Genomic DNA, 22,183 nt, shown 5'->3' on the forward strand with positions numbered 1-22,183 from the left:
TGCATTAATCAATTATATTATCAAAACAGAGTTTCCATTTTATACGCGTGAAAATTCCATCATAAAACACGTTCCCAGGCGATTCCATTCCCTGATAGTGACTTACATTAATATAGTAGCCAAACATCACAATATATGCGTCCGTCAAGTCCGTACATACACTGGACAATTTGCGGATCACCCGTGTACAACGGGCCTTCAACGAATCGTAAACTTTTAGACGAACGTCTCGTGTGTCCTATATATTTAACTATATATTTAAATTACACTAACTTACATCTATATATGATATAGAAATTGCTTACCTAATTATAATAGAGAACGCTCAAGCCAATTTTTGGTTTATTACGGGCGTTGCTTCAACGCAATATACTATGACTACTAGCTGGTAGTGATGTGGCATATCGATAGTTTCGTGTTATTTGGCCATGCCACGTCACAAATCCACTAAGGTTCGTCAGTCTATTAAAATATCGATAGCACATCACTAAGCAATTTCGTATGTAATCAGTTATCGCATTGGTATAGAAATATATCAATATATCCCATACTTATTAAAACGTATATAGGAAATCTTAAATTATAATATACATTGCTATACCATTGTTAACTGTTTTAATAGCAAACGCCCAGTTTCCAAACTATTCGTTAGTTATACCGGGCGTTAAGATAAGTAGTGAGTACACGAATTGTCTAGGCTTTATGGTCATAAATACCCTTACAATATAGGCATAATTCGAAATATAATAAGATTATTTTCACAATTTTTCGATAAACTTTTGAATTATTTTGATAAAGAGGAACAACAGACTGTAATTTTGAGGTTTTTCTTGCATTGCCCAATATTTGACACATTCAAAAATTTATTTTCACGCAAGGTCACATATAGTGCAAATGTCAAAGTGTCCGTCTCAGAACCTAAGACTGATTCCATACGGAATCGATTCCAAACTGCATTGATTTCTAACAAAACTGATTCACAAATAATTAACTCCAAACGGAATTAATTCTTCATAAAACTGATTCCATACGGAATGGAATTCATTCGAATCAAATCATTCCAAATTTATACACGTAATTTTATAGGAAACACGTTCCGGGTCAGTGTCGCGGAATCCTCCTCCCTCAACAAACTGCTTACACCAATTTGCAAATTCAATTAGAATGGAAACAGTCACGTCACAATGTTATTCAGGCAGAAAGAAAATAAACAGTGGCCGTTTCCGTCTGGAATCAAGTATGGAGTCACTTCTTTACGGAATCGACAACTCCATAAACAACTGACGCTATACCAAATAACATTTTGAAGCTTTATAAACAGCCACTGATTCTGTTTGGAGTCATTTATGGAATCACTTATGTACGGAATCAACTCCATAAACAACTGACTCTATACCAAATAATAAAATTCTGTAAAATCATAAAAAGTGACCGATTCCGCTTGGAATCAGGTACGGAGACGCTTCTCCACGGAATCAACTCCTTAAACAACTGACTGTATAGCAAACAAAATTTTTAACCTTCATAAACTCACTGTTTAACGATTCCGTTTGGAATCAAATACTTAAGTATGGAATCACTTATCTACGAAATCAGCCCCATACAAAACTGACTATAGCACATTCAATTCTGAGAACAGTGACCGATTCCGTCTGGAATCACATCTCAACGTGAACCGCTCAGCAGTTCTGCGTGGCTCTTGGAAGTGGTCGGACGAGATAAAGCTTCTCTCCCTGTTTATTTGTGTATATTGGGGCGCGTTGGTAATGCGCGACCAGCTGATCGAGCGTGGAAAACTTACGTTGGCCTATACAATAGAGGGTTGCTTCTACGTGCACGCGGAAGTGCTTGTTACGACCCGGCGCTTTAAGGGACACCGAATAATCCCCAACCTGAAATATATTAATTTTTATTATAAGAAAAAAATATATTACTAAAAATCATGTGTGTGTTGTAAAGAGCAGTGTTGGCTTAGTTCTTTTGACGAAAACGTCGACGGCGGCGTCGCAGGAGGCTGATCATCTACTTGTCTATTAGATTGACAAATGATCATGAAACATATTTTGAAATCTGAGGCCCAGGCCCAAGGTTTAGCGCCACTGATTCATTTATTTATTTTTTTAAATAATGCAGAAACTCATGCGACAGTGGACATGTGACCAATTTCTCCGTCCACCGTATGCGTCGACATTCATTACAATAATATTATAATAATTAAAAAACAAAATTAATTACTAAGAACGCGTTATTCACGGCCGTGTCAAGTGTCGAGGTACAGATGCCTTTAAAAGTTAACTTTATATTCGTAAGTAAATAAAAAATATATGAATACTTTTTTTTTGTTTGATCGTTGTAGTTGTTAAGATTATATTTGCAGCAAAGCATTTGGATAAACTTCATAAACTACAATTAAATTAAGTCTGTATTTATCTGCCTATATCTATTTGACAGAAAGATACGAAAGTATTATATTACTTTATACTCTCGATTTTGAATTCGGTAGAATTCTGACAGCTATCATTTTTTGACATGTCAGTGATGGTAAACCTTTTTGGCCAGGCACATTTTTCAATTCGAGTCTGAACATCTGTCTATACATACATTTTATTTGTTAATATATTAGGTGCTCCACATTAAAAGTGGTTTTACGGCGACTGATAATTACGTTTCTTTTCATAACAAACAGTAAAAAACGCACAAGTAAAGATAACATTTTTTTGTTTCAAAAAGGTTTACTAAACCTGGAATTACAAGGTAGTGATGCCAGCTAAAGAATAAAATAAATAAATTAAAGTTGATTCGATATATTGTTTGTGATATAGAAATATTTGTTATTTTTGTATTAGGTCACTTAAGTAAATATTAAGATTTACCTTTTTGTAGGTAAAACATAAAAAATACGTAGCATTTTATTTTATTGCGCTCAAATGGGTAAAATTTGTCCCGTTTTCGGTGGAGAACTTTTGTAGTAGCGACACTTATGAAATGTCAGAATTCTACGGAATGAAAAATCAGAGTATAGACTAGACAATAATATTAAGTGAAATATTTACATTAGTCTCAGAATCCCGTATAAGGAAGTCCCCGTCGTGCCCGTGCTGGTTGAGTAGCGTGTCGCAATGCGTGCGTGTGATGGCCCCGTAGTACCACGCGCGTGTCCCAAGCCCCGCCCCACTAGAACTCGACCCACCCACTGCGCGGGGCACGGTTTCGTTGGCCTCGCTACAATAAATTAATTTATATAAAATAAAAATGAAATATGGCCGCAGTATATCAATATAATCGGAGTAAAATGAAACTAAATAAAATAAAATTGTTTGAAAGAAGTATTTAATAGTATCGAATATGCTTAAAACGTGTTATAAATTTCTACTTTTATTTTTGTTTACACATACATAGTCAATGTTGATTAATAAAAGTAAAACAGAAATATTCAAGCAGCTTCAAATACTCAAGTCAGTTTATAGTCCGGTCAATATAGACATTTGAAATAACAAAAATTCCCGGAGCCAAAAATTGGTGGAGAGCTCAAATATTGACATTTAACCCCTAATAACTTTTGTAGCACACATAGGATGGCTGGGGATTTTTTAAAACTTTATTTATAATGGCTCCCAGCTCCACCAATTTTTGTCTCTCCGGGAATTGTTGTTATTTGACCGGACTATTAATAAATTTATACTAATTTTGAAAAGAGATTATAAAGAGAAAATTTACAAGGGATAATCTAAACCAACATACCCAAAATAATTTTCAAAATAGAAAATTCTTTAACTAATAGTACACGTCATTGTGAGTGTCATAGGGTATATAATACCCCGAAAAACGAAAAGACTTTCCCGTGACAATCGGATTAGCAAAGCCTAAGAAAAACGATCAAACGACAACATTTCTTACGAACTCTGCCTTAAAGATTGAGTTCTAAGGAAATGTTTAGACCCCTGGTTTAGATGATAATGCCTACAAAAAAGTGGGAGTTCGGAATATACTCAAAAACTACTGCTCGAAATCTATTGTGGATTGATAGAGAATATAATATAAAATATACATTTTCAAGGTCGCGGTTGATCGTGCCAACAGATCGTTAGTAATTTAAAAAAAAACGACGGGTTGCACTCCGGGAGTGCCGGCAGAAGTGAAAACTTGAATATTAACATTGTGCATTTTTGATATTTTGGAATGGTTAGGGAATAATTTTGCACGAATTGCTTTAATTATATTAAGCATAAAAGTACTATAATTTATGTGGTAGAATACGATATTTAGTTATTGCGCTATCATACACAAACATGACAATTTATATTAATAAATACGCCGCGCCAGCTGTCTACTCTCCATCCGCCTTACGAATTTTCGATCAGGTCACGTGTCCTGACGCGAGTTTAACATTTTTTACCCATTCCAAAAAAAAGTGTACAACGCCGCTATAGAAGTTTGCACTTCAAAAATTGCTAAAGGTGCAGATATTAGAATACTTCCAAGAACCTACCTGTAAGGCTGAGCCAAGTAATCAGCTAGTTCCTGCAAGTAATTCCGAGGCACCAAACCGACATGCCCTCTGGAATCCCTCGCCCTATACCATTCAGGGTCCGAAGGTGGTCTCTCAATTATTTCTAGGCGATCACCTTTCTCGAATGACAGCTCTTGCTCGTTGTTCGAGGTGAATGAGTAAAGAGCAACCTGGAAATTATATTGAAAAGAAATTCGATTATACATAAAAAACACTTATTTCTAAATATTCTGTCATGCCAATAATTCCTAATTTAGGCTGAAAATAGTAATGAACAAAAAATACTGGTATTATTGTGAAAAAGCGTGGGGCGCTCTGTGCCATATTTTTCGTCTATAGAGCAACCCTCGCTTTTTCACAATAATACCAGTATTTTTTGTTAATTACCATTTTCAGCCTAAATTAGGAATTATTTTTCACTTTTTAGTTTGATGTGCTTTAAAAGCGTGTTTTTTAGTTTTTTTTAAACTATATTTATTTTCCAATTTTTAGTCCTAGCAGCAATACGTGTTGTCTCAATTTAATCGTATTGCTTTGTAAACTTAAAAAAAATTTCATTGTTTTTTCGAGATAAACCTATGAAATTATTAAATTGTCGCTGATTCTTTATAAGTGTACAAAGTTTGAATTAAATCTGTCCGTGTAATGTGGGTCAAAATCGAGTCCGAAGGAGTCGGTTACATACATACATAAATACATACATACAGGTGAAGCTAATACAAAGCGTGTAAAAAGGAATAACGTTAGCTGGAGACTTGAGCGCATGGGCCATATCAGGCAGTGAAGGAAGCTTACTAGAGCCGGCCTAGGTACCGCTAGATCGACAGGGTGAATGTGGAGCTGCTGCAGCTAAAACCAGGAAAGCCAGCAATAGGCGAGAGGTGGAAGATCAGGGAGCGCTCTCAGGTTTCTCATTGCGAAAGCCAAGGCACTTTTTGGGTGGCAGGGCCAGCGGAGTGAGTCCAAAAAGGAATCCACCCACATATTGTAGGGGGTTGGGGGAGGGGGACATGAAGACATTTATATTGTTAGTGCACGTACATTTAAGGAAAGGCTGCTTGACAGTATGAAAAATAAAATGTTATTGAAAGTAATGCATATAAAACATTAATTTAAAAAGCGTTGTAAAGTAAAATAGTTAGTAAATGATCTTTATTAAAAAACCCATAATTAAAAATACTGATTTCCCTGTGTCAGTCACACGTCTATTTTTAACTTCACTTCGTAATGATTTAACAATAATCATCAATCAATAAATTATATTACTCAGTACGCCTTTATTCGATATTATTCAATTCAGGCATCTTTTATTCGAATCTAGTAAATTAAATATAAATAAATTATATTTTTATTATCTGTCCTCAATTTCTATTCTGTACCTAATCTGTGTCGCCATTATGTGTGACAAAAATAGTTATATCAGGGTCTCTAACGGTATATAAATATTATACTGTTACAGAGAATCGACACTACTTCTCCATAAACTGTTTTATTGTCTGATGCAGACAAACTTGAGCTTCATAAAGCGTTCAGCTGTAATCAACCAACAAAAGCATGCTTGTCTTTAGCCTTAAACTCTGGAGCTTATATAGAAATTTTCCTAATTCATTATTGCCTAATTTTTTTTAAATAGTTTAAATTGGAACAAAGGTGTTTCAGCAACTCTTAAGACTAAGAAATTAACCACATGGAACAGGTCATGTCAAGAACATAAATTTATATTATATTAAACTTACGACGATATCAAGAACATTTTCCGCCATAGCATATGTATGAACTGTATCCTCGCCATCTTCTTCACTTGTGTAGTTTGATGGAAACCTGTAATCATTTTTTATTAATAGAAAACAACGTTTTTTTGAGGTCAAAATACTTAAAACGTTATTATTTTTGAAAAAAATCCCTTGAACATTACTGGGATAAGTTCAATATTTTTTCTAGAATAGAACAAGATTATTTATTCTCTTCCGTTCTACACCCGAGAACTGGCAGTAAATGTAAAATTAGAAGCATTTAATATATATTTCTTTTTTGACGTTCATAAGTGTACATTGATTACATACACATAAATAAATGATTTTGACTTTTAATATTAAGGGCCGGAATCGCACTTGCGAGCCTTGTATATATTTTTTTATGGACTATCGGAAAATACTAGAATTTGTGGAACAAATCGTTTGACACTCTTATTAATGCGACGAGTTCGAATAACGCTCACGCGATTGGGCCACCAGCGTTATGACCATCATTTTTCTTTTTTTCATTGCGTAATAAGACCCCTGAAGAATCGCCATACTGGTAGAAATGACCCACACACACACACACACATGCCAGTTACAACACGGTAAATACTATGTCTGTAGTTCTGTTGCGGTGATGTATAATGTATTTTTATGATTGAATATAAAGCTAACTTACTAATATAATTAGGACAATATTGCAACTAACAACATTAACTTACATACATGATTGTCTGATTAAATGAATAAATTATTATTATTTAAAAAAAAACGATGCATTAAAATGAGAAAGTGAACTAGGCCCCTCCTTCCCACTCCGTCTCTACTCTTCCATTTGACAAGCTTATTATTACAGATGAGATCCTAGTCATAAATCTGGATTAAGATTTCTATTATAATACTAAATTTAATAGTGAAGTTCAATTTAAACAGCTTTAATATGCTCACCATCCAGTATGCCCCTGGTACTGTCCCCTCCACCAGCCATCATTGCTCTTCTCGAGAATGAGTATTCTTGTTCCCTTCGTCAAAGACAGTTCATCAGGCTGCTGCGCCTGATAATTATATTTGACCACAGCAGTCCCTAGGGCTTCGGTGGGCTCAACACGCCGCCCACCAGGAGACTCCGCCCCGCCGCCGCAGCCCCCGCGAACTGGGGAGCCACTAGAGGGCAAGGTTTTCGAACCAGAACCCTTTTTAACTTTCTTTTTAATACTGAAAAAAAAAATAAAAAAAAAATTATAAACTTGTCAACGCAAAGTAGCGAAGAAATCCACTCACCGAGTTGTGTTAATTATGTTACAAATCGAGTGTATATCTGATTCCGAAATAATTATTATTTTATTAAAACCTTTTTAACTTCTAAAATAATAAAAGATTTAATTTATATAAGTTGGTGAGATTGGGGGCCTCATAGCCTAGCGATCTTATTAAGTGGCAGCTAGGTGAGGGGTACCGGGTTCGATTCCCGGTTCGAGGGCAAGTTTTAATTTAATTTAAATTTGTTCTCGGCCTTTGGGAGGGTTGTGCGGTACCGGGCGAGTGCCTAAACCGTACATGGAGGACACGGTCGAAGTTCTAAGGCAAAAACTAATTATAAAAAATCTTATACTTGACGCTGGCTAATGCACAAACCGTGCCAGAGCCAAAAAAAAAGTTGGTGAGACTTTAGTGGGTTGTAGTCGAACATCTTACAAAATATAGAAAGTTATTATTTACTCTTTATGTATAATTGGCTGTAGTTACGATTATAATCGATTAAAAATTAAGAAGCCCTGTCGAATCAAATCGAAATCGAGCAAAATTGATTATTTTAAAATAATATACGTGTTCCAAATTCAAAATAATTAAATAGTTAAAAGAGAAAAGTTTTTATGTAACAGTATTTATGGCCAGACTAGTTATCTTATGAAGTAATGTTTACCATTAATTATTTAACAAATTGAAAATGCTTTGTAACAAGTTCCGTTCATATTCGTAATTGAATACTGCAATAATGGTAAGCTTGGATTATACAAAATAACAACTTGTAAGAACCTCATTACAAACAATCCTCTTATACGTTTCTTTACAATATAAAAGTGCAAATTTATTTATTTCTTTATTAATGCAATTTACAATCCTAACATTTTTAATCTTTCCTTGCTATACTAAATATTGGTAAAACCAATTTTGACAATTCTAAATAAAATATTTTTAACATTTATTATTATCAGCCGCATTATGATATTTACTCTAAATTGAATAAATACAAAATACAATATATGGCAATAATATAAAAAATATTGAATTTTGGATAAGGGAGCATTCAAGTATTACGTAACGAATTTGGGGGGGGGGGGGGTCGTTTTGTAAAACGTTACGATACGGGGCGGGGATTGCATTACGCGTTATTGTAAATATTATTTTCGACTTTCCAGTACTTTACACCACATATTGGTAACTTATAGGTATAAAGATTCACTAGGTGGTCACGAAACGTTTTACTATATTTGGGTACAGAAAAACGTTACGGCGCGTTACTTGGGGGGTCAATAATCACCAAAAATTGCGTGACGTAATACTTGAACGCTCCCTATCTCTCCAATCCCTATAGATGTTGTATATGCTTACCTGTCAAATAAAGAAGGTTTCTCCTTTTTAACATAGTTGCTGGGCACATATCCAGATTGGCTGCGGGCATTCTGCACCCGCCACCAATGCTTGGAATCATCAAGGAGTAAGTAACGTTCGTTTTTACGCAAGTCCAGCTCTTGAGCACCCTGGGCTGCGTAATCATACTTGGCTACCACGTAACAGACGTCGTCCTGAAACAGTTTTTTTATTTATTTAAACACTGCGTTGCATTACAATATAAAAATTTAACATAATTAAATGTAAAGGGCAACTGGCGGCCTTATCGCTTTCAAGCGATCTCTTCCAGGCTACCACTGTGATAAAAGAAAAAAAATTAGACAAGGTAGGCAAGAAGTGCAAAAATACATATTACATATATATGTAGTTATTAAACAGGAACAAAAAACAAACTTAACTAATAAAGGACACATGAAAAATAAAAAGTAAAAAGTGCACATGAATCATAATAATTTAATTTAAGATCAGTCTCACGTCAGTTAGTAGTTAGTACGAAAGTTAAAGATACGATGTGGATAGGTAATGTTTGTAAAGAAGAAATTTAAAGGAAGATAGAGAAAAATAGGGACGGGAAGTGAATTCCATAGCCTAACTGCAGAAACCTTAAAGGACTCGCCAAGTAAGGAGGAGTTATGAGATGGGTTTTCAAGGATATAGTTTTCGGAAGAGCGTGCTATAGTTATGGGCTCCACAACATAAGTCTATAAATTGTCTGTTCGAATTAAGAGTAGACATTAATTATAAATGGATTCTTTAAGTAGACTCAAAAGGATTTAGATCGGCAATCCCGAGCTCGTGCCATTTTTCGAGATCAATCCCGAAGCGTAACATGACGAGATCTCGTAGGATTAGCGAGATTGGTATTAGTAGTGGTGAGATTGTATTCCCTAGCTGCACTTTGACAAAGTAGATATAAGCGCTTCACTAAGTGAATTCACAAAAAATTAACAATCAAGATTTATAAAAAAGAAGGATCTTAAAAATACTTAAACTAGTTTTAGTCTACTCTTCTACTCTTACTCAACTGCCTCTAAAATTAAGGATTTGAATAAAGTTTAATCAAGAGAAACAAAATTGTATACTAAATGTACCAAATTCTTTGTATTTTATATTTGGACAGAAGAATATTAGCTTCTTTAAGCTATTAATCTTCTGTACAAATACAAAATTGTTCAATAAACCAGTCATGAGACAAAAATTAAGAATATGGAATATCTTTCAAATTAATCTTCTATTAGGGTATTACTTATTTCTACCGTAATAAAACTACACAACTAAATTATAAAATCAATTATATAGATATGATATTTAGTTTACAAAAAAAAATTATAAAAACCTCTAATTATTGTTGATAAATTAATTCAATATTGCATAATTCTGATAAAAATCTAAATAAATTACAGCATTTTATTAAAAAGGGAAGTACAGAAGGCTATAACTAGAGAGTCAAAGGATAGAGCAATTAAAATTAACATCAAGTTAATTGTGTATGTGTCATTGAATTCTTTACATTAACATCTAACTTGCATTAATACAGATGTACATCATAATTATTATTATGTAACTACTTATGCAAACTTACATACATTTATTAGGGACTAGCTACCTAGATAATTACGAACAAGCTTAAGCTAAATCTGCATTGCCTTTGTAAGGAAATTAATTAGAATGTTTAATGGTATGAGACAGTATAGTTTAAGATTTCTTTAATATTGTCTTTGACTGATGCAGATACTACACATTTGAAAACAATTATTTAAAAAGTCAGCTATTACATTAATATAAATTTAGTCATTAATATTGCTATGAGACAGTGTTTGTCGCGCGAGTACTACCTACGTATAGTAGTCAGACCACAACTGTATGTTAATATTGAAACAATTTTGTGTTCCATATAAGATGTATTACTTGGTACACTTATGTGAATGATACTATACACTTGAGGTAGATACACCTTCTGATACATATTTTTAGCCCGCAGTGTGGCATAGATCTGAAACACACTACTGCTCACTGAGCATTAAGAGTCCTTACAAGAGCTATAATTATTATTATAAAATCCTATTAGACAAAAGTAAAGAAACTAAGAAATTGTGATAATCATAAAATATTACAATTATTTTTTACTATAATTTCATTTAATGAGGAAAATTACCTGTATAAAGGTTTTCTAAGACTTTGGAAGTTGTGTAATAGAATTTATGAAACCTACACTAAACAGATGTTAACTTAATATTTCCATTAAACAAAACAAATGAATAATAATTATTCAAAGATTTTCTTTTAATTAGTCAAAGGTATAAAAAATACTCTACATTGCCCTAAGTTATTGGATTTATTTAGATAATATAATTAAGAAGGTTTTTACCTGAGCACTTTTACCGTGCCTCGAGTTGGCCATGGCGTGAGGCGCCGGCAGCGGCTTGTTCGCCCACACCGAGTCTGCGGCTCGAACGGACCGCGTTTCCAACATGACACCCAGCTACCCTGGATCGGCCCCAGCCGTCTTCACTGCTTCATTGCAGTCCACACCACTCACCACTGCACTGCACCACACACCATACGTAACTTCAAACTTTTTACTATAATAACTCTTCCGTGGTTTTGCAATAGCATAAAAACCCACGATTGTTCGATATAGGACGTGCGAAAACCTAATCAAAAGGCTCTTAGTGATCTACGACAGACATCGCAATTTAATACGCTTCTGAACACGGGACACTCCACATTGGTCGAAATTTTGTATTTAGTGGTGCATACAACAAGTATGCAATAGTTTATATTTTCTATTCACACAAGAAACATAATGTTAATACTAAATTGTAAAATGAATTAAAATTTTCTCATCACTCATCAGTCGGTGGGGCAGCAATAAATCAATAGACAAAAGAAAGGAGTTATTTTTATTGGTCTTTCTGCGTTTACCATCGACAAAATGCGACGATAGAGCTTAAATTTGCTAATGCCTTTAAATAGTGTTATATTACTTTAATATTATACAAGAGAGAGAAATTTATTTACGTATTATTTATATGCTGTTGGAAAAAATAGACATGTTTTGTACTAGCAAACAATTACTTGAAATATATTTTATTCTTGAAGACATCCAACGATAAGCTTCTATATTATATTATCTATCGCTTTAGCCTTTAACGTGACAGTGATTAGTGCCAAATTATTATTCACATTCTTTTTCTAACATATCTTAATAAAATTTAGGGACTTTGTTATAAAATAAAAAAATGTGCGTTTCATGAAAGAAGTCCCGCGGTGATTTTTGAAACTAAATTTTACAGGTCGGCAATGTTGTCATTCGTCGATGTTATCAAGTTCGTTTGTTGTGGTAGATTTTTGTGAATTTTTAACTAGCTTAGTGCATTTTAAAGATTGATTACAATGCCAAAAGTTGTAAAAAGTTCGGCTCAAGAAATGATATTAAAGGTGAAAGAGTTCTGTGAAGCAGAACATAAGAATCAAGGTGTTTTAATACCACTTAACAATGTTCGGAAGAGAGTTGCCGCCATAACAGGTACTTTTTAGAGTTGCCATTTAATAATTTTTTGCTGTATTGATGGGACTTTTATGATATAAATTCGTTTTTGCGACAGAATTGAATATATACATAACGTGATGAAACTAGGTAACTGAAATTAAAACATATATTACATATTACATAAGCATTATAAACTTAAAGTTATATATAATAATATAGTATAATAGACTTCCACAAAATATAAAAAGTGCAGACAGCCTGGCAATATTTAAACTTAGACTAAAAGACCATCTCCTGAGTGACCTAGTTACCTGGGGAAATGAAAGTCCACCCAAGTTATACTTCGATGATTGATCCTTGAAGCTTAAGCACGACGTGATAAATTGTATTTTTAGTATATAAGTTCTCATGTAAGTGACTATTGTCTGTAATGAGAATAAATAAATGTCTTTAAACCTAAGTTACTATTATTTTTAATTGTTCATCATTTAATTGCAGGTGTGTCAGAGAAAACTGTAACAAGAATTACAAACGAAGGTATAACAGCGGCGTGTACTTCGAAAAAAATTGTAACCCAACAATTATGCAATAAAACTCTGAATAAAAAATTGTATTGCTTTTCTTTACCCTATTTTCTCATCTTTTCCCTGTAGGAAGAACACCGCTAATATAAGTAAATAAAAATATACTTTTTACATAACAGAAATATTGTTTCATCGAAGTATGCAGAAAATAATATTATTTGATAAATTACATCTGCTAAATGTAAATAAAATAGGTAATTTTTTTACTCATAAATGGCAACATTACGTCATGCGATTGCAGCGCCGCGTCTGGGGGACTTCTTTCATGAAAAGTACTATACCTACTTTGATCGTGCTTCTGCCTTCTGGGTACTATGCTTGTCTGTGGAAAGATTGTCATTCTAATTTTTATGTCATTGAATTGTAAAGTGTAAACGTAAAGTTTTATGTAAAGATATTTTGAGTGCAACGTATCGTTAAATGCGATTATTTGGAAACTGTTTATAAATGATTTGTCCCTCTGTTAATGATAATGTCTGATTCAGAGGCTAGTAATTTTTCGGGTAGTGGTTCCGATGCAGGTAGTGTTGCTTCGAATCGTTCAAGAAGAAGTGCTGTATCAAATCGATCAGCAAAATCTCGATCGGTTTCACGTTCAAGATCCCGGTCTCATTCTGGTAGTAGAAGCCCTAATCACAGCCGAAGCCCTTCTAGATCCCGTTCGCGATCAAGATCACGCTCTCGGTAACTTATGGTTATGTTTTATTCTGTTAATGTCTGAATATACATAAATACCTAGTAATATATTGCAACCACGTTATAATTCTTATAAAAAAATTAATTCAAAGCGGTTCCAATTTTAGAAAATAGTGGCTAACGGCTATCTGAGTGCAGTCGTCATTGTAAATAATATCTTGTTTTTTTACAGAAGCCATTCTGTAGAATCTGGTGGTGGTCGTAATAAAGATGATGAAGCTAAAGAAGCATCTGGTGATGAGGAGGTAGAGGTAAGAGCTATTTTTATTAATAAAATGTATTTAAGTTCACAGTTTTTGAAGGCAATACAATATAATTATTTATATTATAATAATTCTTATTAACTTGTTCGTGTCTTACCTTTAGGATGAGCAAGAGCCTGAGGGAGAGGATTTAGTTGACTCGGAGGAGTATGATGAAGATGAGGAAGAAGAAAGAAGAAGAAAAAAGCGTAAGAAGGACAGCAGATATGGAGGCTTTATTATTGATGAAGCTGAGGTAATTTTATAATATATAATAAGACTTATAATAAGACCAATAAAATCCTGCAACTATTGAATGAATGTAGCTTAGAAAATGATAATAGCAGCAATTAGACTATCTGTAATATGTTTAAGTTATTATCTAACTAGAAAGTTTATTTTTGTCTTGATTTAAATAAATTAATCTTTATTATTGTAATAAATCACAGGTTGACGATGAAGTTGATGAAGATGATGAATGGGAGGAAGGTGCCCAAGAAATGGGTATTGTTGGCAATGAAGTTGATGAAATTGGACCAACTGCCAGGGAAATTGAGGGGCGGCGCAGAGGAACTAATCTCTGGGACTCACAAAAAGAAGAAGAAATAGAAGAATATCTCAGGAATAAATATGCAGATGAATCAGCAGCACTTAGGCACTTTGGTGAAGGTGGTGAAGAAATGTCTGATGAGATCACACAACAAACTCTTCTTCCAGGCATCAAAGACCCCAACTTATGGATGGTCAAATGTAGAATTGGTGAAGAAAAAGCTACAGTTCTCTTACTGATGAGGAAGTACATTACATACCAATTTTCAGAACAACCATTCCAAATTAAGTCAGTTGTGGCACCTGAAGGTGTGAAAGGATACATTTACATAGAAGCCTACAAACAGACTCATGTTAAAGCTATAATAGAAAATGTAGGAAATCTACGAATGGGTGTGTGGAAACAGGAAATGGTTCCTATTAAGGAAATGACAGATGTATTAAGAGTTGTTAAGGAGCAGTCGGGTTTAAAACCAAAACAGTGGGTGAGACTAAAGAGGGGTCTTTATAAAGATGATATAGCTCAAGTAGATTATGTAGATTTAGCTCAAAATCAAGTTCATCTTAAATTATTGCCGAGAATTGATTACACAAGACTGAGAGGTGCCTTAAGAACTGTACAAAGTGAAAGTGAGGCAGCAAAAAGGAAAAAGAAACGTCGTCCAGTTGCAAAGCCGTTTGATCCAGAGGCTATTAGGGCCATCGGTGGTGAGGTAACAAGTGATGGTGACTTTTTAATATTTGAGGGCAACAGATACTCAAGGAAAGGATTCTTATACAAAAACTTTACTATGTCTGCTATACTTGCTGAAGGTGTGAAGCCGACTTTGACAGAATTAGAACGTTTTGAGGAGCAACCCGAAGGGATCGATATTGAACTTGCTGCTCCAGCAAAAGATGATCCCACAAGCTTGCATTCATTCTCTATGGGTGATAATGTTGAAGTGTGTTCCGGTGATCTTGCAAACTTACAGGCTAAAATTATTGCGATAGATGGTTCTATGATTACAGTGATGCCAAAACATGATGCTTTAAAAGATCCTTTAGTTTTTAAACCAAATGAATTGAGGAAGTACTTCAAGCAAGGAGACCATGTAAAAGTATTAGCCGGTCGATATGAAGGTGATACGGGTCTTATCGTCAGAGTGGAGCCACAACGAGTTGTGCTCGTATCAGATCTAACAATGCACGAATTAGAAGTTTTACCCCGCGATCTTCAACTTTGCTCAGACATGGCCACTGGAGTGGATTCTCTTGGTCAATTCCAATGGGGTGATATGGTCCAATTGGATCCGCAAACGGTGGGCGTTATCGTGCGTTTAGAAAAAGAAAATTTCCACGTCCTAGGCATGCAAGGAAAAGTCTTAGAATGCAAGCCTCAAGCCCTTCAAAAGCGTCGTGAGCAACGCTCCACAATGGCTCTGGACGCTGATCAAAATACAATTCAGAAGAAGGATATCGTCAAAGTGATTGACGGGCCACACGCAGGTCGTTCCGGCGAAATAAAGCATTTATACAGAAATTTTGCATTCCTACAATCGAGGATGTATCTGGATAATGGTGGTATTTTTGTGTGCAAAAACCGCCATTTACAGTTAGCTGGTGGGGCAAAGAGTAATGCGAACACAAATAGTCTGGGATTGGGTTTCATGTCCCCGCGTATTCAGTCGCCGATGCATCCGTCCGGACGTGGAGGAGCAAGTGTGAGGGAAAGAGGGGGCCGATGGGGGCGAGGGGGCATGGTGGCGAGAGACAGGGAGCTGATTGGTGTGACTATAAAGATCACTGGCGGTCCATACAAGGGAAATGTGGGCATAGTGAAGGATGCCACAGCGAGTACCGCGAGAGTGGAGCTTCACTCGACCTGTCAGACAATATCCGTGGACCGCAGCCATATTGCAGCTGCAGCAGGTGCAGGAGGCACGGCACGTGGAGGAGCATCCAGGTACATATACATATTTTTGACTGAAACAATTAAATGTTTCATTTGCTTTAAAATATTTCGGTGAATTAAAATGTTACATACACCTCATAATAAAATAATTAAGATTTTTTTTAATACATTTTTAATATTCCAGTTACAGCCGTACCCCAATACGGGCGTCTGGGGCACATACCCCCACATACCGAGACACCGGCATCAAGACCCCCATGCATGGATCGGCGACACCCATTTACGAGGCTGGAAGTCGTACCCCGCATTATGGCTCGAGTACCCCTGCTCACGAGGGCAGTCGTACCCCAGCCCATGGGGCATGGGACCCCACAGCTGCGAACACTCCAGCGAGGCAAGACTTCGATTATGGATTGGATGACGAACCCCCGTCTACTTATGAGGGTACTTCGTATACACAGGTAATTTTTAAATTATATCAAAATGTAGATAAATATGTTATGATCGTGCACTGTGTCTGTGTTAGTTTTAATAACAACTTTTAGCTTCACTCAAAAATACATGCGCATACACTCCCATTCACACACTCACTCATTCAATTAATTTGTAACACTAAATTTATTATTTAATTATTATCTTTTTTTTAACTGTTTCAAACATGTACCACGTAATAATTGTTTTATAGTTACCCACAACACAGGGCCTCCCTAGTGTGGGTACTAGCAATGTATGAATTCTGTCCCAACCCTTTTGTCATAAATAAAGTTTTTATTATTATATAAAGACAATTATTGTAAAAAGTGCAGTCCAAAGCAGTGTTGGCCTGCTTCAGGATGCGACTCTCATCCCTAAGTTCGTGGGTTCTAACTCCGGCTGTGCACCAATGGAACTTGACTATGTGCGCATTTAAAACTCGCCCTTACGGTGAAGGTAAACATCGTGAGGAAACCGGCATGGCGGCATGCCTTTGCCTTAAATAGTCCCTAATGTGTCAGGCACATAAGGCTGATCATTTGCCTTCTAAGAAAAAATATCTTGCAATAATTGCAGAAATCTGAGGTACAGAACTAAAAAGTGTGGTGGTTTTAGATGTGTAAAGCAAAGAGTCCTCTTCAACAAATACTTGTAAATAATCAGCAGATTGCGTAAAGGGAATAAATAAGTGATTTGCCAATTATTTCATTTCAATAAAACTGAACGAAAATGTATTTAATTTTTCATATTACTTGCTAATTTCACCCGTTTTTTTTTTTAAATACTTGACTAAATTAATAGAAAATAGGATTTTATTAGAATCAACAGATTACTTTGTATGAGAGAGAGAGAGAACTTTGTATTCTATATGCCTTCAACTCTCCCTTTCAGAAAAAATTGAAAACATATTTCCTTCGTAAATTTATAATAATTTTTATATCTGATATTTGCAGGGTCCCTTTACACCACAAACTCCAGGAACAATGTACGGCTCAGACCATACATACAGCCCGTATCGTCCCAGTCCCAGTCCCAGTGGCTATACCGGGGGATATATGGGTACACCCAGTCCTGGGGGATATTCCCCCCGCTCCCCTTACGCGGGGGGCTCTCCTACTCCCGATTGGCATGCGCCAGATCTTGAAGTCAGAATTCGGGATAGTGATAGTGGCTTGGGAGGGCAAACGGGGGCTTTGAGGGGCGTTAGTGGAGGTGTGTGTACGGTATACCTCCAGGGTGAAGATAGGTCGGTCAGTTTGCAAGCTGACTTGTTGGAGCCGGTCGTTCCGCAGCGTGGGGATAAAGTTAAGGTGAGTTGAAAGTCAAAATCATTTATTCATATAGGTAACATAATTTACATTTACGAACGTCAAGAAAAATATATATTCTCAAATCTAGGGTGTAGGAAAAAGAGAAAAACAAGCAATAAACTCTCTGCCACTCTTTTTAATCGCCAAGTTTTTTCTTTTACACAATGTTTGTAAGGAACTGCAAAAATTACACCATGTTCCACATGGCATCTTAAGTAATAGATAATAATAAAATAAATTGAAAACAAAGATTTGTCTTCTATCAGCAGGAACGGACCCCCTTATTCCTAAAGAACAAAGGTTTATTTCTCAAAAACTAAACTGGGCAGTAAAATATAGGGCTATGAAAGTGTATAATACGTTTATCAACGAGATTGTTCTTGTCAGTATGAATATTCTTCACAGACAATAAAATAGTTTTTCTTAAATATCCCAAAGATCAGAATTCCACTTTCAATTCCATGTGATTTATAAATACTATTATTACATTTTTCATGAGGTTTCCCCGAGGTCTTTGGTTCGATTCCAGGCTGTGCACCAATGGAGTTTCATTCTATGTGCACATTTAACACATCGAACGGCGAAGGAAAACATCGTGAGGAAACCGGCTTGCCTTAGACCCAAAAAGTCGACGGCGTGTGTCAGGCACGAGAGGCTGATCACTTACTTGCCTGTTAGATTGACAAATGATCATGAAGTTCAATCTCCATTCTCCAAGTATCGATTCTAAGCAAAGACACTTCTTCAAAATTGTCGTCAATGTTAGTTAAAACAAAGGTATTTTCCAGGTTATATCTGGCGATGACCGTGAGGCTGTAGGTCAATTAATCTCGATCGAGGACAAGGAAGGCGTGGTCAAATTTGTCGGTACAGACGACATCAAGATTATGCAGTTGCGACGTCTTTGCAAAATGGCCACAGCTTAGATATTGTTATACATTGTCTCATGTAAAAATATAGTAGCTTTGCATTTTAAGCCATTGACGTTTAAGTGTAATTCCCGCCAAATACTTGACATTATAGTCGTATTTTTAATTAGACGAAGTCAACTGACGTTTACGGTGTTGTCAGTTTTTAATTAAAAAAAAATAGTGTTGTGACAAAGTAAAAACCCCTGAATTAATGATCGGTGATGGCACTAGTCGCCGCGCCGCGCTTTGTAATAAGACGTCAAAAAACTGATTGCAATTACATAGTACTAGTACCTAACATATATCAGATCACTTTTATACAATTTTGAAATAGAAATAATATTATTTTATTGTTTGTAATGATTAACTATTCACACTCATTGTTCATTCATCTGATTGAACAAGAACTGAACGCATCACTATTACTTTAAATATGGCAACATTATTTTACAAAGTAACATTAGCTACTGTCAGTTGGCTTCGTCTAATTAAAAATACGACATTAGATGCTCAGTTTTGTAGTCTGTGCGAAAAGTGAGCCCTCGTGGGTCTTGAGGGTGTAGCAGTGCTAAATTAATGTTTTAGTTATATTGACAAATGTTACGTCACTATAGTGCGATAGTACACTTGATACGATGAAAAAATTAAGTTCATAATTTGTGTGAATAAATGAAATGACGCTTACGTCCTGCCTTGCGATTCTGTAACTCACTTTTCGAACTCACACAGCGGTTTTCGCAGGGGCGGTCGTTCTCTAATCAGTCGTGAAGCAGTCATTTTACGATTTGGCATTCTGATAAATAATAAACAACAAGCTCCCTCCTTATCAGAATGCCAAATCATAAAATGACTGCTTCACGACTGATTTGTTCTCTATTCGCACAGACTAGCAAATCATAAACCAATAAATTATCAGTTTAATCAGTAGAATCAGTTCCGAGTTTTAAGATCGGTTTAGTATCTTCGTAATATACATATTTTAATTTTCCGTTGACATGTATTTGAAGTCGATTTTTTTTTCTTAATTATATTTCATATTAAATTACATTCACCAAACTTCATTTGTCTACTTATTTGATAAATATTTATTTGGTAAATTGTCAATTGTTGACCCTATGCGTCAGTGTGTGTTTTCTTGATTAGCAGTACTTGATTCGTAACGAACTATTTCCGAAAGGTTTTATTTTATTTTTCACTTATTTCAATTCCTATAATGTAAGAAAAAACCTGGTAACATTATGTTGTATAAGCTACTCTTTGATATTGAAGTACTTACTTGTGAAGAAGTACTTAGCATATTACTAAAATATACTATATATTTTCAAACATTCGCTATGTAGAATTCTACCAAGTTAGGTATGTACCACATTTTTTATAATTTAGTCAAATTTCTTTCAATGCAAAGCTCACAATTTCTATATTTTAATGACACTGTATGGAATACATTATTTTTGTCATATAACAGGTTTGTTGAAATTATAACAGATTTTAGCTAATAAATAAAATAAATGAAAATGCTTTTTATTTTTTAATACTAAATATTCCTAAAGGGAGGATGATGGCCAGAATGAAGGCCCCAGCGGCTAAGGTTGAGATGTATACTTGGGCTGTTCAATAAAAATTTGATAATGGGTGGGACCAAATTATCTTTGAATTATATTTTATTTTCGAACCTTTCAGGATTTTATACTTGTATATTTATATTTTTCTAAAGCGATTTTTTTTTTAAATGATACATTAATAAATCGTGTGGCGCGGCAAAAACTGCGTCATCTTGTAAATTTAGGCCCCAGAGATGTTTTAAGTTTTAACCGCGGAAATAGGTAGAAATCACGGGTGACCGTGATTCATCTTAAATGGCAGACAGACATAAACACTTTTGACATGCTTGACTACAACTCTAGCGAGGTTGGGTATAAATCGTTATCAATCCTTGGCTGTCACAGAAAAAAATATTGCTTTTGACGTGATAACGTCTTTAAAATCGTTTTAGTCGGGTGACATGTTCAGAAACTTGTGTCACACCAAAACCTCACGAGCGCGATCGCAGGTATAACGAGAGAGAGACGGACCGATCTCCCGTCTCATCTCGAGCGCTGCCAGTCATTCCGTGAATGTATGAAGAAAAATGTATATCATAGTCGAATAAGTAAACTTGTCATTTTACACCCGAAATTTATCATCAAAAGTGTGAATAAAACGATAGATGTAATTTAAAATTTGAAAAAATTGTTATCTTCATTAATTCCTTACTTCCCAAAAACTTATATCACCAATAAGACGTTATCACGTAAACATCTCGATCGTAAACCTACTTTACAAACAACCAATATTTTTTTATTAATATAATTGCAATGTCTGGCCATATTTATTTTCATTCCAAGGAAAAATATATTTCATTATCTATATTTATTGAACACACCCCGTATGATTATTGATTAGCGGTCGAAATAACGTTGATAGCGCGTGTCAGTGTATGACGTAATCGTTCCTGCAGAAAAATAATAATCGGTATTCAAGTTAAATATTTTTATATAAAAAGAAAGATTTATCAATTATGACTCACAGGTTAAAGATGAAGAACCCGTAAATGCATTAATATAGATAACACAATGTAGAGAGAAAATTAATGTTTCTAAATTTACATTTACTGTCAGTTGTCATTTGTCAATTAAAGAGCGAGAGAGGGATCTATAGCAATTTCAAACTTAAACAATAAACAATGAGTAGAATAAATTAAAAAATTGTAATGTTGTGATAGTGAAAGTACACACGCAGGTTAATTATTTAACAATTATCTTGCATATTAAACAAACCACAAATAATCAAATAGCCATTAATTGCAGGAATTAGACGCCTGTGTCATTTATACTTGCATACTTTCCGATATTACTTACGAAATATGTATCATTATTATTATTATTATTATTTTTTTTATATTATGGCAATAGTTTTGACTTTATGCCAGTTTCAAGTAAAAATGTATCATTATTATTCTAAATTATCGTAAATATTTATAACCTGTATTAACAACGGATGGAAACTTTACATTAAAACAATCACGGGCTCCCTGACGGTCATGAGCTCATGGTATTTTTGTTGTACAATTATCTATTAATGTAACTTTGTACACGATAATATAGAATA

At 34.9% G+C, this 22,183-nt stretch overlaps 2 protein-coding genes across 2 annotated transcripts; one reads left to right on the forward strand and one right to left on the reverse strand.

Moving 5' to 3' along the window:
• Positions 1–1,067: 1,067 nt before the first annotated feature.
• LOC125055872 (cytoplasmic protein NCK1) lies at positions 1,068–11,729 on the reverse strand. The gene is made up of 7 exons (XM_047658527.1): positions 11,252–11,729; positions 8,863–9,056; positions 7,198–7,464; positions 6,247–6,331; positions 4,490–4,680; positions 3,054–3,222; positions 1,068–1,892 (listed from the first exon to the last, which is right to left on the reverse strand). Exons 1-7 carry the CDS (start codon positions 11,354–11,356, stop codon positions 1,680–1,682), a joined length of 1,224 nt encoding a protein of 407 aa, XP_047514483.1. The 5' UTR covers positions 11,357–11,729; the 3' UTR covers positions 1,068–1,679.
• A 1,563-nt stretch (positions 11,730–13,292) lies between these two features.
• On the forward strand, positions 13,293–20,551 carry LOC125055859 (transcription elongation factor SPT5). Its single transcript, XM_047658510.1, has 8 exons — positions 13,293–13,644; positions 13,829–13,907; positions 14,023–14,154; positions 14,348–16,392; positions 16,526–16,802; positions 17,769–18,125; positions 18,914–19,141; positions 19,538–20,551. Exons 1-7 carry the CDS (start codon positions 13,427–13,429, stop codon positions 19,049–19,051), a joined length of 3,246 nt encoding a protein of 1,081 aa, XP_047514466.1. The 5' UTR covers positions 13,293–13,426; the 3' UTR covers positions 19,052–19,141; positions 19,538–20,551.
• Positions 20,552–22,183: the final 1,632 nt, after the last annotated feature.

This window comes from Pieris napi, chromosome 14 (genome assembly GCF_905475465.1).
Source record: "Pieris napi chromosome 14, ilPieNapi1.2, whole genome shotgun sequence".
Lineage (NCBI taxonomy): Eukaryota > Metazoa > Arthropoda > Insecta > Lepidoptera > Pieridae > Pieris > Pieris napi.